Source organism: Xenopus tropicalis, chromosome 8 (genome assembly GCF_000004195.4).
Source record: "Xenopus tropicalis strain Nigerian chromosome 8, UCB_Xtro_10.0, whole genome shotgun sequence".
In the NCBI taxonomy this organism is placed as follows: Eukaryota; Metazoa; Chordata; class Amphibia; order Anura; family Pipidae; genus Xenopus; species Xenopus tropicalis.
The window spans coordinates 32366365-32383263 of record NC_030684.2 but is presented as its reverse complement, the minus strand read 5'-3'; the positions used below and the strand labels follow the sequence as shown (position 1 = coordinate 32383263).

Sequence of the window (16899 nt, the reverse complement as noted above, 5' to 3'; positions counted from 1 at the left end):
GCTGCCGCTTTGCAGAGCGATTTGACAAAATTAGAAAACTGGGCAGCAAACTGGAAAATGAGGTTCAATGTTGATAAGTGCAAAGTTATGCACTTTGGTAGGAATAATATAAACGCAAACTATCTACTGAATGGTAGTGTGTTGGGGGTTTCCTTAATGGAGAAGGATCTAGGGGTTTTGTTGATAACAAGTTGTCTAATGCCAGGCAGTGTCATTCTGTGGCTACTAAAGCAAATAAAGTGCTGTCTTGTATAAAAAAGGGCATTGACTCAAGGGATGAGAACATAATTTTGCCCCTTTATAGGTCCCTGGTAAGGCCTCACCTTGAGTATGCGGTGCAGTTTTGGGCTCCAGTCCTTAAGAAGGATATTAATGAGCTGGAGAGAGTGCAGAGACGTGCAACTAAACTGGTTAAGGGGATGGAAGATTTTAACTATGAGGTGAGACTGTCAAGGTTGGGGTTGTTTTCTCTGGAAAAGAGGCGCTTGCGAGGGGACATGATTACTCTGTACAAGTACATTAGAGGGGATTATAGGCAGTTGGGGGATGTTCTTTTTTCCCATAAAAACAATCAGCGCACCAGAGGTCACCCCTTTAGATTAGAGGAAAGGAGCTTCCATTTGAAGCAGCGTAGGTGGTTTTTCACGGTGAGGGCAGTGAGGTTATGGAATGCCCTTCCTAGTGATGTGGTAATGGCAGATTCTGTTAATGCCTTTAAGAGGGGCCTGGATGAGTTCTTGATCAATCAGAATATCCAAGGCTATTGTGATACTAATATCTACAGTTAGTACTAGTGGTTGTATATATAGTGTATGTATGTGAGTGTATAGATTGGTAGGTGTGGGTTAGGTGTGCTGGGTTTACTTGGATGGGTTGAACTTGATGGACAATGGTCTTTTTTCAACCCTATGTAACTATGTAACTATAGGTTCATGATGTAGGACTTATGGCTTTCATATGGAATTCTTTAGGAATGGAGATTGCTTTGCCTGCATTCACAGAACTATATGTGTTGAACATTCCATCTCTGTATATTTGGACTTGCACAAAGTAAGGAGCTGTCATACAGTTTGCCTAGAGAAAAGCAGCTCCCTATTTGAACATATACCCACCAATGCTGGATTTGATTGTATTTCTTAGACAACCAAATCTTTGCTGCTTTGCAGTAGATTTATAATGAACGCAGCCTTCCTGCTGTTCTATTTAGAGCCGTTGCAAGATATTAATGGAAGCGCACAAATGTCACACAAGGAGTTTATATGTTCTTCCCATGTCTCTGTGGGTCTCCTCCTACACTCCAAAACATACAGGCGGGTTAATTGGGCTCTTGGTGCCCAGAATTACTTATGAACACAAAGTGGTTGGTACTTACTTGTTACAAATTCAGCATTACATATACTAATCTAAGTTTGGGTCACTCCCTAATATGACTAAACAACAAGAAGAGTATGTACAAAAGAAAGCAGTTACAGGATGATCAACCCATTTTATATAGTAAACATTCATCAGAGTTCTGGTCTGCCTTTAACAACCGATGAAAAGTCACAGTTTGGGCAATGCAGACTGGCTGCACAGTAAAGAGGTGTATATTTCTGTACAATATTTCTGTTTATATTGTCTGCCCTGGCAGGTTGCCCCAAGGGCTGGGACTAGAACCATCCCCTGCCTGGACTCCCTACCTTTAGCCTGGAATCCTCACACATGGTACATATAAGTACAGAGGTTTTGCGTATGTTCTCGTGTATAAATATGCATCAGGGAACACTAGTTGTCTCCTATTATTCTGCAGAATGTACAATGATGGTTACATACCCTGAGCAATATTATGTGAACTAGAAACTTCAAAGCTTTACTATACATCCTAATTTGCAGCATATGTTTCTGTAGTGTTCCCAAATGGGTTCAAACACTGCTCTGGACTAAGGTTTAGTTTAACATAAACTCCAGTTTCATAGAGGTATAACAACCAACAAATGGGGCTCATTTAGTTAGGTTAAAAAAACTTGCCCTAGTGTAACCCACCAATCAAATATTTGGACTCATTATAGTGGTTGCAGCTCTCCGAACACAGCTATTCACTGATTGGTCATTATGGTTTAATGACACAAATGGAAAACATCATATCCTGCAGAATTAAATGGAATTTATCACACCACCATAGTGTGTTTGTCACTAGCAGATGAAGGGCTAGTAGGGATTATGTGGTGCAAGGAGGCCCAAACAACCTATTCATGCTGTGATGCTGCTGTGCAATGTAGCAGGGCCAGAACTAGGTATAGTCAGGGTAGACAGGTGCCTGGGGTGAAAAAACACAGAACACTGGGGATTGGGAACTGACACAAGCAGACGACCAGGTGGGTCAAGGTATATATGCCCATATCTCTAGGTCCAGTTCTGCAGTGTAGTGTCTACTGTAACTAAATGCATTTTTTGTTTTATGAGAACACGCAAATAAATGTTATTAATGGGTAGGGTTATCACCTTTGCCCAAAAAGGGCTGGCTTATAGCATTGGGGGGCGGGGCAATGACAAATGTTGGCGTGTTGATGAGGTCAAGGATGGTCGCCATGTTTTTTTATGGGTGGAGTCCTGACATCAGGAATGTGTTCGTTGTGTCACTGATACAGTCGCAGCCGAGTGGATTCCTATCCGGTTTGCAACTGGGCAGAAACCTTTGCACTGGACAGACGGCAACCCTATTAATGGGCCATTATACCATAAAACATTCCTGCTTCATAAACAGCATGTAGAAGTACTAGATATGTAGCGCAGTTAAACACAGGAAAGCAACTTCTACACAATATCTCATGGGCTTAATAAAAGAGAATGAGTTGTCACAATTGTATTTATATTAGCACTATCCGCTTTCATAACTGCCAGTGGGAAACCACATCTATATGCCATGCCATTAGTGATACACGCTCTGACAACAGCTGGAGTGCCACAGGCCAGCCATTACTAGATGAGTAGATTGAATAAAACAGAAATGTTCTCATTGTCAAATGGGCAATGTGTGATACAGAACCATGTCCTTGTGCCATTAGCAAACACTGAACAATGTCCCAGGATGCTCCTAAGACTCCTTGCAGAAAGGATTTGTGTATCCGTTGGGGGCTGTGAGATGTAGGGAAATGTCAGTGGATAATATCACGTTTATAAGATATGACAGAAGGAAAACATAAACCTGGGACATATTTCTCAGACATTCCCCAGATGGAGGATAAAGCAAGGACCCAGATAGAAATATCTTAATATACTGTATCTGTTTATATCTGCTTGTATGGGAACACCTGACAGCCCTACCTGACTGATATCTGACCTAATATCTTCCAAGTGTTGATTTTGCAGGTTTTATTTTTAGATTGGAGACCGCTCATTAATGCGATCCTTAGTCTGGAGGCTCCTATACCTGTCGTTGTAATGAAATTGTTTGGCCCTAGGACCAAATGATCAAATTAGCCAGAAATTGCCCACTTTAGGTGGGCGTATTGGGAGAAGATCTGCTCGTTTGGCAACCTTAACGTGTTTGGCCACCTTAAGAAGGAAATGCCAAGGACAAGGGATAAAACATCCTTGATGTCTGACATTGGTTCTTCCATCCTACATGAGCTTGAAATCCATAGGACCATTCCTGGAACTCTTTTCTCCCAAGTTGTTCCATTAGAGCAGTGCTTCTATAACTGCGGGGGCTTGGAGCATTGGCAGGTAGGGATCAGCCTGAAGGCCATTTATGGTGAGAATAGCAGAGAATGGCCAATTGTTCTCCTAGATACGCCTGAATGCACAGCTTGATGGCCAGTTAAAGTAAGATTGGGGTGAATATGTATTTGCTGACTATGAACAACTGATACACTGATATTTCCCTATATCTGTGCTCATTTCATAAGCCAAGGGAGGCCCTAACCAGAGGTTGGACCTTAAAGTGGGGCCCTGGCCAAAGGCTGGGCCTTTAACTGACTACCCTATTAAAATGTACACATCTAAATAGAGATACGTCTAATTAGCTCCTCATTCCTAGGACATGAATGCGCCATTAGTGCTCATTCAGTAAGCACTTTCCATAGGGCGGGGCTAAGTACAGGGCTCCTTTGCACCCTACACCCAGGTCTGGATGGTAATTCAAAATAGGCTCTGGCAATTCAAGTACACATAGGCCTAAACTGCCCCCCACCAACCCAATAATAGTGACTGTCTATGGCATCTTACAGCAGCCCCTCTAGCATTTGCCAAAATATTCAGATTGCCAGTCCAGGTCTACCTGCACCCGCTGACGCCCCCTAACTTGTGTGTCTGCAGGAGATGGGGCCCCTACATCTTCAACACTCACCCCTTATGTCCACAGCACTGCTGAGGCAGGTAGCACAGTATTTATGGGAAAAGTGCATTCTGGAGTACAAACACCTGCACCATTATAGTGCAAAGTGTGGGGCAGGGTGCAACAGTGCATAAAGGGTAGCAATTTGTGCTCTTATCGGAAAACAAAGTCCAATATTGTACATTTGTTTCCAGTTTCCCTTTCAAGTATTCTGTGAAGTGCGTCATACATACATTTAATGGTGCTGTTGCTAGGAGCGCTGCATGGATCTGCGACACCCCCACACTGAGCGCACATTACATGTGACCTCCCCTAGAAGGGGTTATTGAAAATTGCTATATATATCATTTTATTATACATTTTCATTATGTGCAGCCCCCGAAATGTTCTGGAAGTAGCAATACATGTAAGTGCTGCAGAATAATAACGTTTAATAGCACTGGCTCTAAACCGAGTTCCAGTTTTCTTGTTGGCTTTTGGTTTAGGCTACTAAATGCACTATGGTTGTATCTATTAATAATAATGATTGGTTCATTCTTTTTCTTCTCCTTCAGGTTCAGCCATCAAAGTCCTGATGATCCTTGCCAGCCTAAACAGCTGCACCAACCCATGGATCTACACCATCTTCAGCAGCAGTGTGTCCAAGGACGTGAAAGAGATTCTATGCTTTGCCTGTCGGCCCCGCCAACGTAAGAACTCTTTGCCAGAGGATTCCTGTTTTACAGGCTCTACCACTGTGCCCAAGGAGTGTCTGTACTGATTAAGCTGTGAATACAATCCCAACATGGATCTGCTGTGAACCCTACTGAAAATTCTACAATGTGATGGCTGGAGAGTCCGCTATGGGCAGGCTGAGGAACACGTGTACTAACTGAGATCAAGGAGCAATGCCACCTTATTTCCAGATTTTGTGATTTCACGCTTTGGGACTTTCACATGGTTACTTTGGTCATGGAGGTGCTTTTTTGGTTATGGAGGAGATGCAACACAACCAGGTACTATAAAATGGTACACTGCTCCCTTTAAGGGTCTGTAATACATACGTTTCAACACCATCTCTTTATTAGTATCTAAGGAAGGATGCTAAAGTATCTAGGTCATATGGACTATTCCACTGAAATGATCTCCAGATGATAAATGGACTTCTGTGAGGACTTCAAGTCATCATCTGAGCAATGCCATATTCAAATAATTCCCTAGAATGCAATAGGGGTATAAGAAGAGATACAAGGAATTTCGACATACCGTCAGTTATGAAGAAACTGCAACTGATCTGATCTCAGGAATGATCCTCTTCTCCCTCACATATAATATATGTGCCTCCCCTCTAGGGAAAGCTGTGCATTCTGGGAGGTCTGTGGAGGACAATGTAACAAGTTTGCTGGGGCAGGGGCCGGAGTCATAAACACTGTCACTCCTAAGGTCGCCTTGCTTCTCAACCAAGCTTAGTGATTTAAAGTATATAAAGCAAAATATATGTAAAGAGTGTATAATATATGGAAAAAAGATGTGATGATAGATATATAGATGTGTATTTGGTGAAGGAGTATTCTTTTGATTCATCTGCCCTGCAGCCAAAGAGTTATAAAAGAAATCAGGGAGATTTTCTGTAAACTGATTTTATCACAACTGTTAAATGTGATATTCATTCATGAAGATGTCAGGGAAAGGCTTATTCATTCCTTATAAGGTTTAAAAAGTTATGTCCTATTAAGCCATTCAGTGAGAAATAATGTGTGGACAGAGCTCCCCCTTGTGGCTGACAGTTAGAAGCACACGTTGAGGCTTTCTCTTGTGTGAGTATGCTTTTTCAGGAATGGCGACTATTATCAGGACTCAGCAGGACTAAAGAGAGTCCTAATTAAGCAAACAATTCATTTTTTGGGGTTTGCCTTTTCTCTTGATGGTAACTAAGCTGCATAAACAGACTCTTTTTTGTAATGATGCTCCAAATTATGGAAAAACCCTGTATCTGGAGCCTTGCAATAACCACTACAGAAAGGGTGGCAATATTTCCAGGGTTTCCCAGCGCCAATAGGCGCACTCGCACTAACATTAGCAGAAGAGGTTTGTAATTTACAAATGCAGTTTAATGTGCAAAGCGTATTTTCACTTTCAAATTGGCATTTATTTTTTACCCACAATGCAACAGAATTCCTGCATAACTGCAACTGCGTGGGGAGTTGCGCCTGCTGGAACTGAACACAATGAATGAAAATTATTGCAGTTGCACATGCGTGTGTTTGTAAATGGGATGCAAGTTGCACATAACATTTTCATAGTGGGGATTGCGCCACTGCGCCATTCAATGCAAGTCTGCTTTGCTTATTGGTGCAACCCTCTGCGGGAACCCCAGAATTACTGACACCTTAAGGGTAGGGCTGCCTGACTGTTCCCCAACATCAATAGGTGCTTCAGCAGATATGGCAGGACAGACACAATGGTGCTTAGTACAACTATGCAACATTTGTGTCCATTTTTTACACAGCCGCATTTGCATTCATTTACAAGCTCAAGTGCAGTGTGCAAAGTGCAGTTTTAGGCACCATGTTTTTACCCATAATGCAGCTTCCCCTCACAATTAGTTAAAACACGTAAATTGTGTGTTTTAACCTTAATAGGATGCAACGGCACTGAAAATCTTCAGAAGTCATCATTTAAAAACGACACCTGTACTTAATTCTTTAGGTGCAAGGTCGCTGTCACAATTGACGCAGGCCACTGTTTGAGCCCTAGAACAACTACTGCCTTCAAGGGGGCGGTAGTACCAGGGTTCCCCTGTGTCACTAAGTGCAGAAGTGCAAGGAGCTGCTAATTACTTTTAATGAATGGCATCAGACAGGGCCATATTTATATATAGGTACCCAAGGGGCAGTGCCTAGGGCAGCAGCTTTTGGGGGAGTGGCCCTTGGGTGCCTGTGTAATAGACTTTTTTTTTTTTTTTAAACAAAAATAAAAAATGTTCCCAGCCACCACCAGAGAATACCAAGTAAATCCAGGGGCAGAGCTGTGGGGTGAAGGGTCACCAGGCGCATTGTGGAGGAAGTGACGTCACACATAGAGGAAGTGATGTTACACGCAGCTTTGCGCATGACATCACTTCTGCAAGTTGGGTGGGGGGTGCAGTTAGGTCCAGTGCCTAGAGTGGCATTGGACCTAATAAAGCATCAGGTGCCTAACTACAGCGCAAGCAGACCCTGCCTTTGCAGGGGGGCCCAGGAGTGAAGAAGGCCCAGTGTAGCCCAAATAAATGTGTTCAATATTAAAGTTAGCCAATATTTTGAGTTTGCTGTGGAGCTCATTAACAACTAGTTATGTCACATCAAATTTGCACTTCATAAATGACCCCTTATATCTTTTTATACAAAAAAAAACTGAGCATTCCCACAGGTGGAAGGACAACAGCACAAAAATCACTTGTATCTTTCACAAATGCACTATTTATTGTTGTACAGAATGTTGTGTGTTATACTGTGTTTTTCCTTAAGTAAGAAATCCCCTTTGAAACTCCCCTTATGCAATTTGCTGAGAAGGAAGCTGCTCCTGCCCTCCTATTGTAAAAGACTGAAAGCCAATGCATACATTTGAATGCTCAGAGCCAGTTGTACTTCTGCTACACCATTTTGATAGAAAGAGATTAAGATGTTAGGGTCTCAGTACTTTTAATATGTTACTTGAAGGTGCTGATTGGCCATTGTTAGTAAGGGAAGTGTAACAGGGATAGCAAGGATATGTGTGACCACAGAAACCAGTAGGGGTCATTTACTTGGACTAGAGACCTGCATGGATCCGGTCAGGCAGACTCATGCCAACCTGGAGCTGTTGACCTGCAGCCTGACCCAAAAAGCCACCCCGCAATGGGCTGACAACTTCTGACCCGGGGTCTCGCAGAACTGGAAGTGGCATCCCAGTGACATCACTTCTGGTTTTCCGGATTCGATGGAAAAAATAACATAATCGTGGGGGACAGGAGGGAACACATCCGCACTTTAGCCAGGGTAAAGGCAGGGTACCCAACCACTTTGCAGATATGCAGGAATCTAAATTTGACCTTGAATGTTGGGGATGGGGGTGTAAATGTGTTTTTTTCTGCGGTTTGACTGCACCCTACACCTATCAGGCAGGACCGTTTAAATCAGTAGGCAAAAGGAGCATTTGCCCTGGACCCACCAGGATAGGGGGCCCATTAGCACACTTTTCATATGGGATAACTTTTAGCAGAAGCATCCAGCAGAAAGGGATACTCTTGTTTTTTAAGGTGTACTTTTTATTTCTAAATTACACTGTTTACATATCAAATAATTCACTCTACCATTGAAAATTTTATTCTTGAACCAACAAATGTATTTTTTTAGCTGTAGTTTGAGCTTCCAGAAGGAGCCAGCGCTACACATTAGAACTTTTAGATAACCTATTGTTTCTCCTACTCCCATGTAACTGGAGGAGTCCCAAGCCGGACTTGGATTTACTATTGAGTGCTATTCTGATACCTACTGGGAGCTGCTATCTTGCTCCCTTCCCATTGTTCTGCTGATTGGCTGCTGGGGGAGGATATCACTCCAACTTGCAGCTCAGCAGTAAAGTACGACTGAAGTTTATCAGAGCACAGGTCACATGGCTGTGGCTCCCTGGGAAATACCTGGGAAATAAAGAATATGGCTAGCCCTATGTAAAATTTCAAAACTACCTTACTATATTGAACTTCATGTGCTTGAGGGTTATCCTGTCACAAAATTATTGGGGCAGTGGGAGCCCCACGAATAAACATTTGCCCAGGGCCCACTGGTACCTTAAAGTGGCCCTGCTATCAGGTAATCAGAGCGCATTGCTGCTGGGAGCAAGTCAGCCCTGTCCCTACCATCTGTAAGGCACTAAGTACAAGGCTCTGTTGTACCAACTCCCACTGCCACTCCCTAACTAATGCTGGTAACCCAGCGATCCCCATTCAAATATAAAAACATAAAGGCTGACTGCTTATTGTAGAGTCCCACTGTCTGCATCAGTTCAAGTTAAGCTGATCGTTATCTCCACAACTAAAGGCAACTTCTGCATCTGTTTAGATGAACCCCTCACGTCAGGGGAAAATATAATGCAAAAACCCCTAACAGGAAGCATAGGAGGCACAAAGTACAATATGTTGTACAATAGGTCATCTTACAGCCATTTGCAATACAGATGTTTGTATATTCTTTTCTGACAATAAAGCACTTTACATTACCTTTATATGTGTCTGGTCCTCTGTATTCAAAGTCTTGGGGAGCAAACACAACAATATTACTGCTTGCCAACCAAAGTGCCACCTTTGTCCTGTATACATTGAGCCAGTGCTTAAACAGTTCACAAGTTTGCAGGAAATTCTAAATGGAATAAAATAGAATTTGTTACTGATTATTGGTTACTATAATTGTCAGTGATGAACTGGGACACCTGGGGCCCAAAAGAGTGGCTGACCTCAAGGGCCCCCCTGCATAGCGTGCAACATGAAGTGGTGGTTGTTGCAGCTGGTGCCTGTATATAGGAATGGAATGAGGCAAAAGGAGTGGCAGTGCAGGTGAGTATCCTTAGTTCGGTAGTGGCTAGCTGTATAGTTAATATATGTGGTCACAATGGATGGATAAACCCAGGGCCTACAGGGATTTTTCCTGGTACCCATTGGGCCAGTCCGACCATGACAGAATTGCTAAGTGACCCACCTTTTCACTTTTTATTTTATACTTTCTAATAGCTGACCCACCTCGTCTTAATTCTCTGGTAGTTAACCCATCTGGTCCTTCAGCACAACGTGTTCAGCTATTATTCAGGAAGGCTGAAAATTCAGTTCGGTCAAGGAACACAGGCAAAGAGAAGAGGTCCTCTGTGTTCATCTTCAATATATATAGGACATTAACACATTCTGTGCATGAAGCTACCAAGAAATGCCCTCCCCTCTAAGCAAAACAGGGATTGTTTGTCTATATATTGCAATATACTTCAAGCCAGCCAACTATGTCAAAGTCATCCCCGGTTTGGCCAGTCCTACACTCTATCATCTATACACACTATCAATAGGAATTCTATTGCTTCATTATACATTTTCATAGAGTCTTAGTGGTGAACACAACTTTCCCTTTTTTTGTCAAGGAACACATTGGGGGTGCAGATGGGTGTAGACATGTAATCCAATCAGTGACTCAATGAATTGTATTTTATATTGAAACTGCTGCTCTCTGCAGAGTTCACCCCCCCCACCATGTTTAGGGGCTGATTTACTTACCCACGAACGGGTCGAATGGAGTCCGATTGCGTTTTTTTCGTAATGATCGGTACTTTGCGATTTTTTCGTATGTTTTGCGATTTTTTCGGATTCTTTACGAATTTTTCGTTACCAATACGATTTTTGCGTAAAAACGCGAGTTTTCCTATCCATTACGAAAGTTGCGTAAAAAGTTGCGCATTTTGCGTAGCGTTAAAACTTACGCGAAAAGTTGCGCATTTTTCGCGTAAGTTTTAACGCTACGAAAAATGCACAACTTTTTATGCAACTTTCGTAGTGGATACAAAAAACTCGCGTTTTTACGCAAAAATCGTATTGGTAACGAAAAATTCGTACAGAATCCGAAAAAATCGCAAAACATACGAAAAAGTCGCAAAATGTTCGTTTTCAAGTCGGAACTTTTCCAATTCGGGTCGGATTCGTGGGTTAGTAAATCAGCCCCTTAGAGTTGCTGTATATACAGAATAAAATGCTATTCAAGTTCAACAACCCAATATTATGATTATTGATCGAAAAAAAAGTGTAAGGACATGTGTGACAAGAAATATAGGGAAGAAAATGCTGACTTTGCTCATGGGAACGATGGCTGAGAGGATGTTGGTATGTAAGTACAAGGGAAAGAGATCATCAACCAGGATGAAGAAACTGCACTAGTGTCCAAGGGACCATTCTGTCAGCCAGGCATCTTTTCCAAATGTTATAAACCCCACACAACAGTTTTGAGGCCAGTGCCGTTGTCTTGTTTCAACAGGACCTACAACCTACAAACTGATGTTGGTGCTGTTCTCATCATTGCATACTGTATGTTACGCACACTTTTATATGCATGGCATTTATCAGACTAAAAGCTTGTTACGGCCAGTACAAATGCTACAATAAATTGTTTCTGGGGAAATAAACAAGCCTTGAAAACAAACAGAAGATGTAATGCTGGGATTTATGATGTGTGACACAAATCATAGGCTAGCTTCAAGTTTATTAGGAATTATTATTATCCCCACTGGGATTTAATTGGCTTAATATTTACACTTAAAAGGCCTGGAGACATCAAAGCCGGATATAGTACATGCAGCTTCTCTCTCTCTGTGACTGGCTGATAAATAGAGGATGACTGAGGGTGGGCTGCCAGCATGTCTTTCTGAACCCCCTTCATCTGCATGGTGTTTAATGCTTTCTTTAAAATTAGATTCATCAGATTATTCCTATAGGGGTCATTTATTAACGGAAGTGCAGTGCACAAAGTGCAATTAATCATGTTTTATACCCATAATGAAATGGTTTTCCCCAGAATTACATTCTAGTGTGGGGATTAGAGTGAGAGATGACTTCCAGAGAATGTGTTCAAAATGGCATTTACCACCTACTGTTGGAACAATGGAGCTACTGGCAGGTCCAGGGTGACGGGAGCAGTAAGAGGCATCAGAAGAGGCAGGATGGATACATTGGCAACCATGTGGAAGTGCTGGAGCATATTTGGAGGCAAGTACCTTAATGGATTGTGTCAATATGCACTCTCCATTGTGTCCATTAGCGCACTGTAGGTGTATTCATCAATGACTCATTATGACATGTGTATCCTTGCCTGGTATGGGCCAATCAATTAAGAATAGTACTGCAATGCAACTTTGTACTGTACTGTACTGGGTCACAGTAAGAAACATTTCTATAAGAGCAATTCCTTTTTCATGAGCTAGCTAATTTCACCTGAGACCCAAACACACATGATGGGGCTCTGATAGACTGAGTAGCCTTCATAATATTACACAAGGCAACAAGTAGTGCAATGTTGGCTATTTCTGATGTTCTGAGCAGCAACCATTGAAGCCAGGGGCACAGATCCCATTGTTGGACACCCACGGTCTACCCCTCCAACAAACCCATGGCAGTGTAGTCCTCAGTAATAAAACTAATGATGGTGAGGCCACCTGCTAAAACACCAGTTGCCTAATTTAGAAATATAGGAGCTAACATGCATTACTGCAGGTGTTCATAGCAAGAGATTTAGGGGCATATTTACCAAATCACAAACGCTCGGAGTTTGGGCGTCCGTACGATTTTTTCATACAGCGCACGACTTTTCGTACACTGCACAAACGCTTGCAAGAAAAAATCGGAAAGGTTTTACCGCTGTTTACAATTGTACGGTACGAAAATTTCCAATACGATATTATCGTGACTAATGCAATTTTTTCATAAGCAGTTTCGTGATATTTGCGATCTTCAGAAATTTTCGTTTCCAATCCGAATTTTTCCCATTCGGGATTCGAACTCATGATTTGATAAATCTGCCCCTTAGAGTAAGAATTGTGCAGCATTAGCTGTAGTCAGTTGCATTCATGGCAGAAAAAGCAACTCGCCTGGATTTTTTGGGAGTCATCTGGATTTAAGTCCCCCATGCCCAGTCACCTGCAGTAACAGCAGCACCCAAATCCTTTGCTTACCCCAACACCGAAAAGCATAAAAGTAGCACCTGAAATCCTCCAGCAGCTGGAGCAGAAAGCACTACTGGGGGCGTTTGGGCAGATCAGGTCCATTGTTGAGAGCAAAGCAGGTGTCTCTGCCATGGATGCAACCAGTTCAGAGAACCTTAGAATTACTGCTGGATCAAGGCTGTCAGTATTTCAAGGATTGGTAAGCATCCTGGAATGCAATTGTGTGCAGATCTGGTAACTTTTATTCATGCCTTTTGTTCTGCCTTACATAGCGTTACAGATGTAATTCATTGTTGCACCTGTGCCCCTATACCAGTGAGAGCAAATGATGGACCCCCTTGTGTTCAAAGCTGGTAACTGAGCAAACAGGATCTCACCATGCACCTCTGCATGGGGCACCATGAGGAGAAACATCTCCGCTAAAGATGACGGCTCTTGATAAGAAGCATGCCTTCATGTGTGTTTGGTTCTACTGTACAGCGCTGCGTACATAAGTAGCGCTTTATAAATAAAAATATACATACATACAACGTCATGAACTACCTTATGGGATCATTCCTTCTGCCAACCATATGTTCCCTCCGCCCCCATCTGTTCCCTATCACATTTGTTCTTCACACTTTTGTCTGACTTATATGCTGGAATGTGTCATAGAACGTAAGAGAGTGCTAAAGAAATTTCACTATAACTACATGTTATTAATATGTTATTAATAAGGGACAGACAAAAAGGATGTTGACCAAGAAGAGATTTACAGCACTGATTCAAAAACTTCCCCCACCCTTAGTGAAATGTTTTAAATAGGACATATACCTAATGTATAAATTAATCTTGTTATTTATATTTTAGGTTTCATGATATAAGTTGTTTTATACCAATAATATCAGGAGAACACTCTGCTGTTCAGTTGAGGGCCAGGCAGAAAGGCAAAAGTTAATTTTGATGTAGGGAGCCTCTCCTGACGCTCCTTTGTTCACTTCTATCTCTCCAGTCTGAGAGTTGAGCCATTTTCGGCATCAGAAACTTGAACGTTTTGCTGCTGTATTGCACTTGTATAATACAAGCACTGTGGAAACTGCTAATATCATAAAGTCTAAGTAAACAAATATAAAATAATACAAATTGCAAAAGCTACCAGTTGTGATGGATTGTGAAGTTATTTGGTAATGCAAGCACACTAATGATTTCACCATTTTCAGTATCCTACATCAATTAGGCTGCTGTTTAGCAGGTACCCGGAATCTGTTTTTAGTACCAGCAACATAACCAAAAGCTTATGGGACCCCCCTGGCATCAACCCCATCCCCCTTACAACCCGATGTGCTTCCCGCGGCCACAGCAACTTCCCATCATGGCACTGCCATAGTGCTAAGGCCTTGAGTCACATAGCCTGCCCCCTTCCCTCTGTAGGTCTGGCACTGCCAAGTCTCCCCTGGAGTGAAACACATTTGTCCTGTGCCAGCAGTGCCAGAAAAAGATGCTTAATACTGTCCTATTAACAAAAAGGGCTGTCAATGGCGTCACACAAGCATTAGCTCTACAAATACCAAATACTGAGCTCCGTTGGGATTCCTGGAATTTTCCTTGCATTTTCCCAGGGGTTCTAATTTCATCCCATTCTGGATTTTTGTTAACAGTTTGGCTCATTTATCAAAGCATTTCCCCTGTCCCCCCCATCTGCCTTTTCATCTCCAGCTTGGAACTCCTTTGTTAGTTTAGCGTGTCTGTATGTACTTGTTTCCATAATAGTATGGCAATGATTATATTAATGAATGGGCACTACAAAGGGAAAGAGAGAGTCTGGTGACCAGCTATATTTTGGTCTGATGCTTACCCCCTTACCTTCAAACCCCCTTGCTCCACTGCTGGGTGTAGTCAGTAAGTATCTGGTGGCAGCAGCGGGGAGGCTGTTCTTTTTTCTCAAAAGTTTAACCATACAGCAGGGGCCCCCAACCACCGGTCCAGGGCCTGGTGCCGGGCCGTGGGCTGTGCTGAACCGGGCCACCTCTGGTCCCAATTAGCTGTGATCCCAACTCCCTGATGTGTTACACTGCCATGACAACAGCTATGTGAAGCCCAGGAAGATTTCTACTGATCACAACAAGGACCAAAGTACTTTATTAAGCTGTTTGTAATAATACTACTAATAATAAAGTGCATAATATAAAATTTAATAATTACATTTACATTATATATGCAATAATTAAATTATATACTGTGCACTAGTTGCGTCCCCCCCCCCCCCATCCCTGGTCCTTGGAAAAATTGTCTTGCTTGAAACTGGTCCGTGGTGCAAAAAAGTTGGGGATCACTGCCATACAGGCACCGAGGAATAATACTACACCAGGTCTACAAAAATGGCACATTAAAAGAATGATAAAACTGAATGGGTGTTAAGGTTACCCTGATTTGCCCCCCTTTCACCTGATCACCTGCAGTAACAGTCCAGTCAGAATGTACACCCAAATTTTACTTACCTGCTACTATAGGAATGCATTGAAGGGCTCCTCCAAAATTCAGACAAGAACATGGTCAGGAGTGTGGACTGGGCAGAATGGGATTGTGGCCTAGGTGGAGTGGGGGCATGTATGTGGGCAGAACTGGTATAGCTTGGGCAGAATAGGGTGTGGCAATGACAGACCCAGTGTATAATATATTCGGGTTGGAATCACTGCAGTCAAGTTAGTTCATTATAAACTGGTAATGGCAACAAGAACATTTGCTTTACATTTACTATTTTTGTTTTTTTGCAAGCAGTGCCTTCCAGTCATTGGTTACTAGTCAAAACCATGTGATCAGTTGTAGGATAGGCTTGGCTTGCATCAGATTACAACTTTTTTTAGTCCATCTCAGCTAATGATTGAGGCAGAATTATGTTTGTTCTTCAAAGAAATATCCTTTGGATATTTATATATTTTAAACCCCTTGACTTGCAGTGAAGACCAAGACTTTCTCCTCCTAAGGCTTTCTTTGTGAGTTTAAAGCTGTCTGCTGAAAGACTTTACAGAAGTTCATTTTACATTTTCTCATTGGAAAGTATTTGCAAGGCAGCATAATAATTCAATATGCATATGATATATACACTCAGAAGTTAACCTTGAAAAATGTTATTAAAATACATTACGCCATATTTAAAGATTAAAGGAACAGTAACACCAAAAAATGAAAAGAAATTAAACTATAATTTACTGCTGCCCTGCACTGGTAAAAGTTTTGTGTTTGCTTCAGAAACATTACTAGAGTTTATATAAACCCTGGTGTGTAGCCATGGGGGGCAGCCATTCAAAAGAAGAAAAGGCACAGGTTATATAGCAGCAACAGATAAACCCTGTTAAATATAATGGTGTCTTATCTGTTATTTGCTATGTAACCTGTGCCTTTTCTCCTTTTTTCCAGCTTCAATGGCTGCCCCCATGGCTACACAGCAGCGTATTTATATAAACTATAGTAGTGTTCCTGAAGCAAACACGCCAGTTTTACCAGTGCAGGGCCACAGTACGTTATATTTCAATTACTTTAAAACACTTTCATTTTTTGGTGTTACTGTTCCTTTAATGCTGTAGAACCATATTTACAACCAATTGACAAGACTCCCTTTATGTATACTACTGCTGTCATTGCCCTTGGCACGGCAGCATCAGGTCTTGACCCCCATTTACCACAACAATTGTCACGCTCTTTACTAAACACTCAGGCACACTACTCTTAATGGGTTGAAAAGGCTTCTGCAACATTTATTAACCATATATTAACAATCACAAAACTTTACATTTCCAAAACAGTAAACATTTGAGTAAACCTATATGTCTGGATCCCCACCCTAGCCTCTGAAAGCTCCTCTTATGGAGATACCCCCCCCCCCCATATTGATAATCCTGAGGGTAGCTCAGCCCCTTTGT

The 16899-nt window shown here is 42.1% G+C and overlaps 1 protein-coding gene across 1 annotated transcript in view; it reads left to right on the top strand.

Annotated features, from left to right (window-relative positions):
- The window catches only part of avpr2 (arginine vasopressin receptor 2 (nephrogenic diabetes insipidus)), a 47632-nt gene extending 41665 nt beyond the window's left edge, over positions 1-5967 (top strand). Inside the window, exon 3 of the mRNA XM_004916721.4 lies at positions 4870-5967. Coding sequence (XP_004916778.1) covers positions 4870-5075 — 206 coding nt within the window. The 3' untranslated portion in view covers positions 5076-5967. The remainder of the gene's footprint in view (positions 1-4869) is intronic.
- Positions 5968-16899: the final 10932 nt, after the last annotated feature.